This window comes from Pteronotus mesoamericanus, unplaced genomic scaffold (genome assembly GCF_021234165.1).
Source record: "Pteronotus mesoamericanus isolate MK-2021 breed Mesoamerican mustached bat unplaced genomic scaffold, CSHL_Meso_final contig_124, whole genome shotgun sequence".
Lineage (NCBI taxonomy): Eukaryota > Metazoa > Chordata > Mammalia > Chiroptera > Mormoopidae > Pteronotus > Pteronotus mesoamericanus.
The window spans coordinates 3,610,491-3,625,934 of record NW_026555051.1 but is presented as its reverse complement, the minus strand read 5'-3'; the positions used below and the strand labels follow the sequence as shown (position 1 = coordinate 3,625,934).

The window sequence follows — 15,444 nt, the reverse complement described above, 5'->3', positions numbered from 1 at the left end:
AAAACCCAAGATGAACAATATTAAACAGAATTCTTGTTTGCAGGAATTTTAGAGGATTTATTAGGCTCATATAGATTTTTGAACTTCAAAGAAATGATTACAAAATGCAGCATTTTTGCAACTTATTAGTTTATGGGATTCTTTTTTGGAAGAATGTTTATTAATATTTTAAGTAAATATTTGTCCACGGATCAGAGTATGGAAACACTGGAGAGAGTAATCTCTCTTCTTCCAATGGAACAGATACTTTTTTTAAGTAAACCTTTTCATAGGTTAATTTTAATCCAATTTCATAAATTATTTTTTTGTTAATTTTGACAGAAAACAGCAGTTAAATTACAAAGCCCCTTTATTAACTGCTCAATGTTTCTCTCTCTCTTTCTTCCACTTTTTTTTTGTTGTTGGACAATTAATTAAGTACTTGCTCCACACAATATTGCAAAACTATGATAAGTATTTCCTACTCAATTTTGGAAGACTTTCCTCCAAAAGTCTTTAACTTTGCTTTTTTTTTTTTTTTAATTTGAGAGACCCATTTCTTTTGCACACAAGTTGAAATTTTGCTAAAATTTACAACAGATCTTGATTTGTATTGTTAGATATAAATGCAGTAATTACCATAAGTGGGGAATTAATTTCTAAAAGATCTATGATAATCATCTTTTGAGTCAAATGAAAAATGACTCAAAGAGCAATTCTTCAATATTTATCTCATTTTCCACCCTTTCTCCAGGAAGAAATGGGCTTTAACAATTAGCAAAACAATTTCTGGACATGTCACTTTTGGGGAGGGCAATTTAATTTCATTGAAATTGCTCAAAGTTTTAAATATTAAAACAAATGCCAGCTTTTTGAAAGTCAAACCCCCAATCTGACATGTCAAGAAAAAAAAACTTGTATTTCACCTTCTATACTCTCCAAAAAGAAGCTCCTTTTCAGGTCCCTGTCAAAATGTGCTAAGTGTAGAAAATTCCTCTCTGTTCTATGCTGATTAAATATTTCACTTTCATGAATACATTCTATATTTAATGTTTTCTCAGATCATACAAATATATGCTTTGAAAATCCATTCACTCAACATTTAGCCAAATGGAATTATATCTTCTACGAACCAAATCTCTGGTGGCAATGCCATGATCCCATTTAAAAAACAAAACCTATAATATTTTAAATTTGAATAACAATTATTAATGCAAATTGAATTGGGCAACATCCTTGAGTTAGAGGCGTAAAAGTGTCAGCATTATTTTCCGTAGCTGGGGTGGCTTAGCGGGTTGAGCACCAGCCCTTGAATCAAAGGGTTGCTGGTTCAATTCCCAGTGTACGGTGCCTGCCTGGGTTGCAGGCCAGGTCCACAGCAGGGGTCGTGTGAAATGCAACCACACATTGATGTTTCTCTCCCTCTCTTTCCCTCTCTAAAAATAAATGTTAAAAACCCTTTTTAAAAAGATGTTAGCATAATTTAACATATTCGTAGGTGCATCATCTTAGTTTTTCCTCATTAGAGGAAAAAAATTGGCAAGTGCTTTTTAATCTACCTGTTTCTCCTCACTTTAAAAAAAAGGACAGATATCTCTCGGTCTACACATGATAATTTTCAAAATAAAAACTGATTTTCTACTTAGGAAGCATGGAGAAACCCTGAAGATGCCCATTCAAAGTAATACTTTGTCTATAGTATTTGAATAGACAATATCAGAGTGGCTAGACGTTTCCTTTGACTGACAACCATCCAGCCTTCAGGCAGCTATCATGTTTTAGACAGATTCTTAGTTGCATTAACATCATGTTATACATGGATCTCCCTGGTTTGTGTTGGCATCTGAGAACTTATCCAGAGAACTTTTGAACATCTGAATTCTGGACCTTAGCTATGAGATAAATATTACCCCATGTGTATACTATGTAACAATTATATCCTCCTTCATTTTCTGTTAACCCATTAGTAGCAACTGACTGGAGTAAAATCAAGTTGTCCTTAAATGGTTCATTTTCATTTTTACCACCTACCTTGTGTTTTACAGGTATAACTAGAGACCTACCACCTTCAGGAGAAACCAAGGGTGCTGTTACAGTAAACTGGTCCAGAGTGATATCACAAGTATAAAAATATTCCATTCTGTATCAAAACTAGGCACATGCCTTTATTTATAGTAATAGGAGTTAACAGAGTTGAACAGTTTTGCCTTGGGTCCTGTTTCTTGACATCCTACATCAGACAAACATATCTTTCAACATATCTCTGCCCACAGCTCCAGGGATCTAGTCTCAGCGTTATCTGTATGGAAAGAAAGGTGAAATCACACTTGGATCTATAGTGGTGAGTAACTAAAAACACAACCTCTCATTCATATTGCTTTAAAACATATACAGCATATATGTTTCAAAAAAATGGAATAGTAAAGAATATATTGATTTCTTTGTGGTGGTGAACCAACAATATGGTATGATGCAAGGATTTAATAAATGATAATCATAGATACAAATTTTTCTGTAGAGTATATTTTAGACAAATGTGTCTTTTTAATATGTAAATCCTACATTGTAGGTTGCTCCTTTTAATTTTTTCTTTTGTTTCTGCAGTGGTAGAAAATGTTGAATAACCGTCCATGAGCATGAGCCAAAGGTTCGGGTTCATTACTGAGATCCCCAGAATGGCAATATTTGCAAAGCAAACAATTAGTATCCCGCTGTGTGAAGGACTTTGACACATGCCTGCCTGCCTCTAGGTGGAGAGTCTCAATAAGAAGTCCTCCTACTTCCTTGGACCCTGCTTTGACACAGGGGCAGCTACACTAAGCTGCCTTTTAACCTAGTAATTTACTGTGCCAAGTTGTCCTACTGGTTACTGACAATGACTCAGAAACAATAGAGTGAGTGGTGGACCTTCAAATCATTTTCATGTTGAACCTCCTGGGTCCAGCCACCTCCCCTTCCACAACAGCACCGTTGTTTTTTCGGGGCACATACTCAAGGTCAATGCTGTTTTTGTGCTTGCCTTTCCCTCGGCTCCACACAAAAAGGAGGAGAAAACAAAATAAAACCACCCCCAGGAATGTGAAACAGCCCATGGCTGTAGACACCAGTATTGTTTTAAGGTCCAGGGAAAAAGTATTAGCATTGGTGCCATTGGAAATGGTGTCATTGGAGTCAGTCATGTACATAGGGGTCCTGTTCGCATAAAGGAAGCGGTCTGAGGTGAATCCTTTCACAGTCAAGGAGGCTGTGTAGGTGTCGTTTCCAGCAGCATTGCTGGCAATGCAAACATATATCCCACTGTCTTGATCCTGGGCAAAACGGATTTCCAAGGTGCCATCACCCAACACGGTGGCTCTTCCATTGGACTTGGTGGTAATAAAACGCCTTCGAGGTGTTACCCAGGAGATCACAGGCTGAGGGTCTCCATCAGCATTACATTCTAGCTGGACTGTCTGCCCTTCTTCCACTAGCAGATGCTGTAACTTTTTTTCACGAATTTTGGGTTTTTTGCAGGTAAAATAGAAAGAGAGAGCAGTGCTATGGAAATCCTTGAAGGATCGCTCACGAATGGTGTCTGGGCCAGCACACATGGGCTGCTGGCCACCAAACTGCAGTGTGGGATGCCGCTGAAGGATCCACAAGAGACGGCAGTCACAGGCCAGTGGGTTGTTATTAATGCTCAGGACCTCCAAAGCCCTAGGGGAAGAGAAGACATTCTCTTCCAAAGTTTCCAGTAGGTTCTGAGACACATTGAGCACACGAAGGAAGCGGAGCCCTTGGAAGGAGTGAGGCTCAATGGTACGGAGCTGGGCCCCCACTATATGAAGCTCCTGAAGGCGGATCAGGTCGGAGAACATCCCTGCTTCAATAGTGCTGATGGGATTGTAAGAGAGGTTAAGGTGGGTCAGATATACCAGGTGTTTGAAGGCAAGGAAGGGTACTGTGGACAGGTTTGTATTGGTGACTGAGAGAGATGTGAGGTTGAGACCATAGAGGCTATTGGCAGGCATCATATCCAATAAAGGCCAATAGTCAATCTCTAGGTGTTTCAGGTGAAACAATCTTTTAAAGGCATACACGGGCATACTGTTGATATTGAGATGCTTCAGATGCAGGCTGATGAGGCTGCGGAGGTGGGAGAGGGCTTCTGTTGGTACGGCTGTTAGGTTGCATTTCTCCAAGGTGAGCTGCTCCAAGCTAAACAGCCCACTAAAGGCCCTGTGTGATATATAAACCAAATCATTGTCCCCCACTTCTAGAGACTTCAGGTTATGCAGATCCTGGAACATGTAGTCCAGTAAGATGACGATCTTATTCTCACTAATGTCAAGCTTGGTGAGGTTGGATAGCCCCGTGAATACCCCCAAAGGGACCAATTTTAGGCGATTGCCTTTTAGGCGAAGGGAACGCAGGTTGAAGAGATTGTTAAATGCTCCTGGCTCCACGTTTGCAATGATGTTGTCACTCAAGTCTATCTCCTCTAGTAAAGGGTATGACATGAATTCTTCAGGGTTTATGCTTTTCAGTCTGTTCTTGCTGAGGTCCAAGATTTTGGTCTCGATGGGAATGCCCTCTGGGATGGCAATCAGTCTCCTTCTGTGGCAGCTAACAGATTTGTTCTGGGCAGAGCACTCGCAGCGAGCAGGGCAGCCAATGGTGGACCCCATAAAGATTAACACCACAGCCAGACCCAGGAATGGCTGCCAACATGATATGGCCGTGTGAAGCATGACTCCACCTCTTAGTCTACACCTTGGTCACGGGCCTGCAGGAGAAGGGGCAAAAGAGAGAGAAGAAACATTCAGTCAGGACGTGGAATGGTAAAGGGACATAAATAAGGCAGGCATATAATAGAAAGAACCCTGGATTTGGGATCACACAGATCTGAACTTAAATCTGAGAACTTCAATCATTAGGAATGTGGTCTTGGATGTTACTTTACCTCCCTGTACACCAGTTTTCTTGGCTACAAAATGGAAATAATGGGAATGATAATAGAAACTTCCTAGAGTTACCACAATTACAGCATTTGACAGCTATAAAAGAGACTAATACAGTGTATGGCACAAACTGTGAGGCAAAACAACATATATTTTACAAAAGGCTCTAAATTGAATTCAACTAAAACAGAGGTCAGTGACTAAGAGAACACTTACTTAGTTTAATCAGTGTCTGCATCTCTAGTATTTGGAACATCATCTTTTGTTCAAAATAAAGCTAATAGAAGCTCACTCAACATCTGACCCTTAGGTTTAAAGACCAAAACAAAGTGTACATTCAGTGTAAGAGCTTGGGACTTTTTCCTACATATATAAAAAAATAACTTTCAATTAGAAGGTATATCTTTCTGAATTCAGTAACTTTGATTTATGAAAAGATTTTATATTTTGAGAGAAGTAAAAAAATCATCAAACTCTTAGTATTCTTTCTGTTTACATAGTGATGGGGTAGACTCAAGGCACCAAAATAGTGTGATGATGAAAATACTTTTTAGTTTCTAGGTTAAATATTGAAGAGTGGGAAAAATCATAATTTTAAGAAAAATATTTTTAAATAATAAACGAGCTATCATTCTTTCATATTCAAATTCAAACCCTGTGAACCTGTTAACTGAAATCAAATAGGTATCAGATAAGATCAGAAATGAATATGTTCTAAATGTAGATACTTAAACAGACCTGAACATACTGCTCATATGAATAAAAAGAGGTGTGTTGTTGAGCTATGCTTCTCAGCCTGAGATCCCCAGGGGTACACTGCATCCACAAACACCGTATCTTACATATGGTAAGTTTAAGACAACATTTTTTAGACTAAAGAGTATTTGATAAACTTCAGTGTTTACTACTGAATTTTAAAAGAAAAATTAGTAAGAATACAATTCTCCAATCACAGTTTTTATATATATGTCTATGTCTTTATGTATAGCTATATCTATTTACATCTAAACTAATCATTTCCCCCTCAAAAGAAAAAAACCAAAATTAGGATCAACCTTAATGGTAAATAACTAGAAAAATGCTCTCCAAAAGGTAGAAACAAGGCAAAGATAAAGAAAGTGCTAGCAAACTCAATTATATAGGAACATGAGTTATAATTAATGTCTCTTGAAAACTAATGGAAAAATTCTAACAAAAAGGAGAATTAAGTAAATTCATTTTATGAATATAATTTTTATAGATAAAACACAGAAAATATTATTGTAAAAAATGATTTCAGTCACAGCATCTTTGAAAAAAAATCAAATTCTTTAGCATAAACTTAATAAGAAATACACAGAACAGTACAAAACTTCTCCAAAAGGAGATATACTATATATTTTAATAGAAATATTTTATATTATATAGGTGATTCTTTCTTAATAAATACATATATTACCAAGATTATTTTTTGGTCTTGAAAATTCTAAAGTTCACTTGGAAGACTGTAAATATGAGAGTAATCAGAAATAAAAATAGTAATAAAAACAGACCCTACAAGATATTTAAACATAAATTGTAAAACTATAAATAATAAAGCAACATGATACTGACACAAAAATATACAGTCGATAAAACAGAAGCATAAGGAATTATATCGAAATATATTTGAAGTCAGTATACATGAAAGGTTGCATTTTAATTCAGTGAAAAAAAATGTAGATGATTGGCTGTAATTGGCTAGATATTTAGCAGGAAAAGTTGCACATAAACTTCAGTAAAATAAATTTCAATAAAATAAATTCCAGGTAAATTAAGAATTAACATGCAAGAAAAAAATAATATACTAGAAGAAAATTCAGTATTTTTATTATAGAGTTGAAAAGCATTTTCTATGACTAAAGCTAGAAATCATGAACGAAAACAATAATCTATTTAATTTTATGCATTAAAAAATAGGATAACAAGAAAATAAAAAACACACAAAGGTGGTTGCTAAACTGTAGAATATATTTTAGAATCTTAATAGATGAGAGATTAAAAATAGTACTAAATTAACAGCTCTTACAAATCAATAAGAAAAAGAGGAGAATGTAATAAAAACTAAAAACAGTTAAAGATTACCAACTTCACTAGTAAGCAAAGAAATGCAAATTAAATAAGAGTTATATCATTTTTGCCTTTCAGATTGACAAAGTTCAATAATTATTTTACCCAGAATTAAAACAGAAGAAGGGATTGATAGAAGGAATATAAACTGGTGTCAACCTTCTAGAAGTTCAGATACAACAATGAGGAGGCTAATTAATATATTAAATTTAAATATATTGACATTCAATATGTTTATTCCCTTGAATCATTTTTTTCTTTGTTAATTACAAAAATTATTATAATGACTTGAAGTATGATTGACATACAGAAAGCTATATATATTTAATGAATACAACCTGACTTTGGAGATAAATATGAAATATTATATTTGAAGATAAGTATTTGGAGATACATATTTATGCTATATTATGCCCACTACCTCCAACCTTTTTCCAAATTTGTCTTTGCAGTTAAAGAGCTTCTCTGGAATCAAGATGGCAGAGGAGTGAGTGGAAGTCACACTGACCTCCTCCCAGGACCAACTGGGGATTACAACTAAATTGTGGAGAAATCACCTGGAACGAACAACTGAACAATAGCAAGAGAGGAGCCTTGTAATCTTGGAAGCAGAAGACTCGGCTTTAGTGTAATCTAACTGCTAAAGAGTGCGGTACACACCTGAGAAGGCGGGCGGGGCATCCACTGGCAGCAGCACCAGAAGAATATTGAAATGGCCTGTTGGATCCCCCTGAGAGAGCAGGGTCTAAACCAAAAGTGGGGATCTCTAGCCTACAGCACCAGAGCCCAAAAAGTACACAGAAAACAACCAGCTGCGAAAAGCGGCAGGGTTGCTGTCTGCCAGAGACAGGTGGCTGGAGACACAAAGAACCATTTAAAGGGCCAATGCAAAACTTTTATGTGCAGCCACTTACCCTAGTCTCTGGCAAAGGCGGGGGCAAAGTGGGCTAGAGACACCTGAGGAGAGACTGGGGAAGGAGGCTTTGGGGAGAGAACTGAGAGAGTAGCCAGTGGGATCTCGGTGCTGACTCATCCCCCATACGGCAGCAGCCATCTTGCTCAGGCAGAGACCACTCCCCCTGAGCAGCATATATCTCAGAGGACCCACTAGCCCTGCCCCCAGGTGGGATTCCACCCCGCCCTGTGCTGACTAAGCTGCCTGCTGTGTGCAGAGTGGGAACCATAGACAGTAAATCCCTGATGAAAGGGGGCACAGAGAGGTCTGGTAACACTTGAGGAGAGAATGGGGACAGAGGCTTTGGGGAGAGAACGGAGAGAGTAGCTAGCGGGATCCCAGTGCGGACTCCTCCCGCATATGGCAGTAGCCTGAAAGGTCCTAATAACCCGAGCCCAGGAGAGACTCCACCCCGCCCTGAGCTGTCTAAAGCGGCCTGCTGAGTGCAGAGAGAATAGATTAACAGCTGAAGGAGACAGCCACAAACAGTAGATTACTAGAAGTCTCGAACAGACTGCCTGAGGTCAAACAGGGTCAACATCTGACATTATCAGAGGCAGCTCCGGAAAGTAAAAACAGCAGTCTCCAACCATAGAAGTTCACACCACAAAGTCAGGAAATCAAGACAGATCAATATAAGAAGCAGAAGCAAAAGAGGAGAGTCTCACAAATAATGGGAAGCCAAAGAAATACCCCCCACTCGAAGGGAAAGGAGGAATCCCCACAAAGAGAACTAAATGAAATAGAGGCAAGTAAACTATCAGATACTGAGTTCCAAACAACGGTTCTAAGGAAGCTCAATGAGCTCAGTGAGCTCAGAGAGAGCTACCAAAAACTACAGGGAAACTACAAGGAACTTACTGCAAACTATATCAGCAAGAAAAAGGACATAGAAACTATCAATAAGAGACAAGAGGAAATGAAGAATAACATTTCTGAATTGAAGAACACAGTAGAAGGAATCAGAAGCAGGTTAGATGAAGCCAAGGATTGAATCAGTGAGCTGGAGGACAAGGTAGAAAAAAGCTCCCAGAAAGAGAAAGAAAATGAAAAAACACTCAAAAAAGAATGAAGAGGCATTTAGGGAAATACAAGACAGCCTGAAATGTAATAATATCCGTATAATAGGAATACCAGAAGGAGAAGAGAATGAGGAAGGGATAGAGCACCTGTTTGAAAAAGAAATGATGGAAAACTTCTCCAATTGGAGGAGAGAAAAAGTCACACAAGTCCAGGAAGCACAGAGGGTGCCACTCAAGAGGACCCCAATGAAGCCCACTCCAAGACACATCATCATTACAATGGAAAATATCAAAGACAAAGAATCCCAAAGGCAGCAAGGGAAAAAGAGGTAGTAACATATAAGGAGCCCCAATACGGCTAACATCTGACTTCTCAACAGGAACACTACAAGCCGCAAAGGAATGGCAAGAAATGTTCCAAGTAATGAAAAACAAAGGCCTGCAATCACGACTGCTCTACTCTGCAAGGTTCTCAATTAAAATGGAATGTGAAATAAAGAGTTTCCCAGACAAAGGAAGGCTAAAAGAATACACCTCCACCAAACCAGCACTGCAAAATATGATAAAGAGACTGTTTTAAGAAGATGAAGAAAAAGAGTCTATGAATACTTGGTTCCTTTCACAGTTGCCAATACTTGATATTACCAATATTTTTTAATACGTATTAATGTGATTGTGACAATGATGTGTTATTTTAGTTGTTTTTTTATTACTTGTTGAAACTAAACCTGTTTTAGTGTATTTCTTGCCTATTTCTATTATTTTTTTTTAAAAAGCTTTGAATGACTTTTTGGTATTCTTTATCCATTTATTGATTAAAGGTTTGTAGAATTTTTTTCAAAAACAAAGCAAAAAGACCTAGATGTGTTTAGATGTGTTGCAAATACTTTCTTATTCTATTCCTGGTCCTTTAACTCTTTTTATATGTATGTTACTATATAGTTAAATGTTTAATATAGTCATAATGTTAATATTTACTTTAGAGCTTCTGGGTTTGAATATTTTACTTCAGGTCATGAAAAATATTAGTTCTATTTTCTTCTAAAACTCCTTAGATTCTACATACTGATTTTTAACTCACCTGAATATTTCTTGTATAATGTGCGAAATAGGGCTCTATATTTGTTTTATTTCAAGTAATAGTGGTCCATGCACCTTATTTGTTCAATAAGCCTTATTTTACCCATTGACTTGAAATATTAACTTAATCATATATTGTTAGACACACATATATGTTTGTCTCTAGAATGTTCATTATATTTCATTGACCTACTTGATTATTTCTGTGCTGGTGTCATGTTGGTTTAATTGCTGAGACTTTATAAGGGTTTTAATTTTTTTAACATAGATAACTTTGACATTTAAAAAATAAATAAAATCAATCTGCATTTAAGAAAGAAAGAGAGAGAGATGGAACTGCTGCCTTTTGTGACAACATGGGTGAAACTGGAGAATATTAAACTAAGTGAAATCAGCCAGTTGATGAAAGACAAACACCATATGATCTCACCTATAAGTGGACTCTATTCAACAAAATAAACTAATGAACAAAATAAACCACAGGCACGGAAACATGGAGCAGACTGAAAGTGACCAGAAGGGGAGGGGGAAAGAGGACAATGGTTGTAAGAAGGGGAAGGGACTAGATAAAGAACATGTATGATCCATGGACACGGACAACAGAGTGGGAATTGACTGTGGGAGTGGGGGCTGGGGGTGGGATGGGTGGAGGGGGGTAAAGGGGGAAAACTGAGAAAACTATAATAGAATAAACATGATTTATAAATTAAAAAATAAAAAATAAAGAGCTTCTCTGGATAGCATGTGGCTAGTTCTTGCTTTTGACTCATTGGATGTTGTTTGCAGTCTCTGCCTTTTGTTAGATTGACTTGTCTACTTAAAGTAAAGTTGCATTTAGGTGTGCCATTTTGTTATTTATTGTCTATTTGTGGTTTTATTTTTCTGTTCCTTCTCCTTTTTTGTTCTATGTTTAATAAATTAGTTTTTAGTATCACACTTCAATTTCTCTTTTAATTTTCCTGTATATTTATTTCCATTATTTTATTCGTTGTTCTAGGGATTATGCGACACATCTTTTGTTTATTATAATCTACTTAGAGTTATCAAATTTCTTCAGTTAAAATATACAGTAGCCTTGCAACAGTGTATGTCCATGTGTTCCTTCCCCTCAGTTTTTGGTGGAGTGAGATGTGTGTTCTAGGCAAAGTGAACAGTCTGTGCAAACACATGGAAATGATGGAGAATGTGCTATGATAGGGGAATTAAAGTATTCCACACTGTTTGGAGCAGAAGCAAGAGAAAATAGAGGCTGACAAGATAATTAGGGGAATGATTTACAAACTGTGATAAGCTGTTTGCACTTTATCCTGAGGGCAATGACCAGCCATTAAAGTGCTTTATGAAAAATAGTGATATGATCAGATTTACATTTTGGGAAGATTAATCTGACTGCAGCATGAAAAATCAACTTGCATGAGGGAAAAACTTGAAGCTGGAAATGCAGAAAGCTCTTGCATTAAATCAAGCCAAAATAAAAGTGGTCCCTGTCAGGGTCATAGGAGTGGGCTTGGATAAATGGAGAGTTTTGAGAGAGATTTTGAAGCAGGACAGAAATGCTTTAGTTAAAGATTGAATCTGAGGAGAGGAAGAGGCAAAGATGCTTGCTAGCCTTTTGTCAAGTGGATTGGACATGGTCATTCACTAAAATGGCAAGCTTAAGAGCAGTAACAAAATATGGAATTCCTGATTCCTTCAAATATGTCCACACTGGGCCAAACTGTGTGGATTCTCGGGGAAGATTAATAATTTTATACATTAAAAATTATATTTATCAAATTTTTTTAGTATTTCTTTGGTAAGACAGGAAAAATACATTTTCTATTACAATTATATGAATATGTTCAAGATAAAAATTTTATTACATACTCTGTACTTTTTAGTTTATTTTAAATTGATGGTAAAAAGTGAGTTATTTTTAAAAATTCCATTAAAGGGTACAGTCTTTTTTTATTGTTGTTCTATTAGAGTTGTCCCGATTTGCCCTTGTTGTTCTCCCCTGCCCCGCCTACCACCCCACTCCCACAGTCAACCGCACCCTGTTGTCCACATCCATAGGTCATTTTTACTTGTTATATGAAGAGTATAGTCTTTTCTGGCACTGTTTTTTCAATATATACTTTGCTAGTTAGATAAGGAGATAAATGACATCCTATTTCTGATCTATTTCACTAATGGTTTAGAGAAAAGTCATTTTATTGCTTAACTCCCATAATCTGGCCCTGAGTGTGTCTAACATGGAAACAACAGTATCTAATTCAATTATTGCATCAACTTTACCAGAAAGGAGCTTAATTTAGGCAGATAGTATCTAGCATTTTTTCCCCATAAAAAAGTGGTTATTTTGGTTCTAGTCAAAGTGAAGGACGATTACAAAGAAGGGATGGATAAGTACTCAGCCAGCAGGCAGGAAACTCCCTTCAGATCTGGAATACTGTAACAGTGATTGTAAATAAAAAATAATATACTAATCAAGTAGTAGTTATAGAATAGGTTGTACTAACAGAGTCATAGAAGATTCACGTTTTAAAAATTTCCTTATGAGTAATTTGTAGATTTCAGAAGTTACAGTTCCTGCCTGATCAAGGAACGACCCTGACTACAAGAACTGGACAAACATCAGCAGTTCACATCAGAACCAACAGGAATGCTGCCTGCTCATCCTACTCCTGAATGTCGCAGGAAAACTGAAGATGGAGCAATGAACCTACATGATGACACATGCAAGAGATCACAGTGAGACCACTCGAGTGCAGGGCTGAGAAACTGCATGTTGCCGGAATTTCCTCAGCAGCCCCCACTTCCCACAGTTCCCCTATGTAACCTACCCAGGATGCCAGAGATGCGAAGATGTCTTTGAAGTCATGAGCCTGCCATCTTCTCAGGTTGTGGATTCTTGAGTCAATGCCTTTCCTTTTCAACCAGAACCTGTCTCACAAGTTTGGCTTTCATGGTGGTGGTAGCCAGACCTGAGGGTCATTTTCCTGGTTTCAATACCTCTCCCATTCTACTACTGGCTCAGCGAGGCAGGAGATAATTTTGGGTCACAGCTACTCATAGTTCTTTGATGGAGTTTGAAAACTATTTAAGAAGTTTGTGCTTTTTATGCTCATCACAAAGATTTCTCAATTTTAGTCTGTAAAGGCAAACTGCTGGTTCTATTTAGCTTTCACTGTCAGTAAAAGTTGTACAATCAAAGCTTTATCATAATGTCTTTCTGTGCCCAAGGTTTGACAAGATGAACTTCATTTTGTTAAGAATAAAGAAGGAAACTATGATCTTCAGGGATATGGCTAGAGACTTTCCATTGATTCTGATCAAAGGGATGCTCAGGCATAATGATTGGTATATGAAGCTGGATATTTCCCTACTTACATTTTTTTGTGTTCCATATACTTATTTATAGCTTATTCTATTAGTGAAAGAAACAGACTAAAACTTCAGGAAGTAGACTTAAAGAAGAAATGTGGAAGAATAGAAATAGTAAAAATTTGGACTCTAATATCTGGCTCACATTCTGAGTTTGGCAGTTGTAAGCTTTGGGACACGGGTAGGCTGATAACATCTATGATTCTCATCATCTCTTGTTCATCTGTGAAAACAAACTAGAACGGATGACAGGTGGTATATATCAGGTGCTTAGCCCATAAATAATAGCTGCCATTACTATAATTTTTATAAGATAATTGAGGCAATATCCAGCAAGAGAGAAAGAGAGACATGGATTTCCTCTGGGGAAAGATTAGGAGGACACTGGAGAAGGATGTCCTCAACAGGTGATACAGTGATAAAGAGAAATAGATAGTAGACTGGAGAAGGAGAAATGGAGAATTTCAGACAGCCACCATTTTTATAAAACACTAGTAAAGGAAAGAGCCGGTGGTTGTATGTTGTTTAAGAAGAAAGTTTAGAAAAGAAACAGCTGCTTTGATGGATGATAAGGTAATGATAAACTGCTTAGCCTGGGAATTCTATGATTAATTTAGTTCTCTCACTGGCAGCTGAACAAGGGCACAGAACAATAAATGGGTAGCACAGAAATCTCTTTAAACCTTCACACTTGCTGATGATAGGATTTTTTCCAGTAAAGTTATTTCTCAATTGGAGAGAGGTGGGTAATGAGGGAGGTGAGGTGGGAAAAAATGATTTAATGAATAAAGGTGTCTAAAATACATCTAAAGTTCTGGGGTTCTAACTTCCAGATGTCTAATACTGTAAATTCATAAGTACTGGTATGTGCCTAAGTTAGATAATGAAGAGCCGTGAAAGTTGTATAAAACATTTGAAAACTAAAAGAAATCACTTTTAGTGTGAGTCACAAGGTTTATGTAAGTTCTTTGAAGGACCCAAGCGAACTTGAGACTGAGCTCCAAAATTCCCTAAGTGGCAGGAAACATTGTATTTGAACTATTTTTCTAAAGGATAAAATTTATCTTTCTACATGATTTCCAATTATCCTCCAAAGCATTGTATTTTTACCTTTGTATTTCTACTTATTTTTGGTAAGGAGGAAATGAAAACTTTCAATATTAAAGCTCAATTTGAAGAATACTCAAAGTGGAAATAGTCAACATGAAAGCCAGATTTAGAAAGTACCCAATAGGTTTTATAATATAAGAATTTATTTTTAAAACAAAAATTACAAATATAATGATAAATTTATTCAGTGGCTAATGCAGGTAGGTAAACAGTTACCCATCACTGTAGATACTTCTCAATTAACCATGTGCAGATTAGCATTTCTGTAAACAACTGAAAATAGCATTTTGATTTCTAGTTTTTTGGATAGAAACTACTAAATGCTTGCAGTTATCATTTGGTTAGAAGCCTATAGAGATGTTAGATTCTATTTGTATCAAAATTAGCTTTACATATGATTTAGTGCAGTGAAATTGATATAAAATGGTCATACAGCTGGTAAATTGAACAAGCAGGACTCTTGGATGTAGTCAAATAACATCTTATTTTTTTTCTTCTATTGTTCCTTTGTAATTTATTGAGGTGAGATGAGGGGATCAGAAAAGTTCTTATTTCATGAGAGTTATCATGGAAAACTTAGTGCTCTATGGGACTGGCAGATTTTAAAGTTGATTCCTTGTATGGGGCAATTTCTGGGGCTCTTTGGACCCACAATCAAGAAATATCTTATTGGCAGTTTCCTTGATTTGGATGAGTAAACCTCTGTTCTGGTTTGTTGAGCAGTCATTCTGCAGTCCCTAGGAATACTAACTTCGAGATAGTATTTACTGGGGCCTCATTATGCCTTCAGAGATGGCATTATTGAAAGGACCAAAGATAACTCTCCTACTGGCTCTTTCAGGCATATTGCCTGCATTTGGTTTGGGGAACACTCATTTGCCCAGGAAACCCTTGTCAATGAAGA

The 15,444-nt window shown here is 36.9% G+C and overlaps 1 protein-coding gene across 1 annotated transcript in view; it reads right to left on the bottom strand.

Annotated features, from left to right (window-relative positions):
- Positions 1-2,888: 2,888 nt before the first annotated feature.
- LINGO2 (leucine rich repeat and Ig domain containing 2) overlaps positions 2,889-15,444 on the bottom strand; it is a 324,101-nt gene continuing 311,545 nt past the window's right edge. Inside the window, exon 2 of the mRNA XM_054588030.1 lies at positions 2,889-4,744. Coding sequence (XP_054444005.1) covers positions 2,889-4,709 — 1,821 coding nt within the window. The 5' untranslated portion in view covers positions 4,710-4,744. The remainder of the gene's footprint in view (positions 4,745-15,444) is intronic.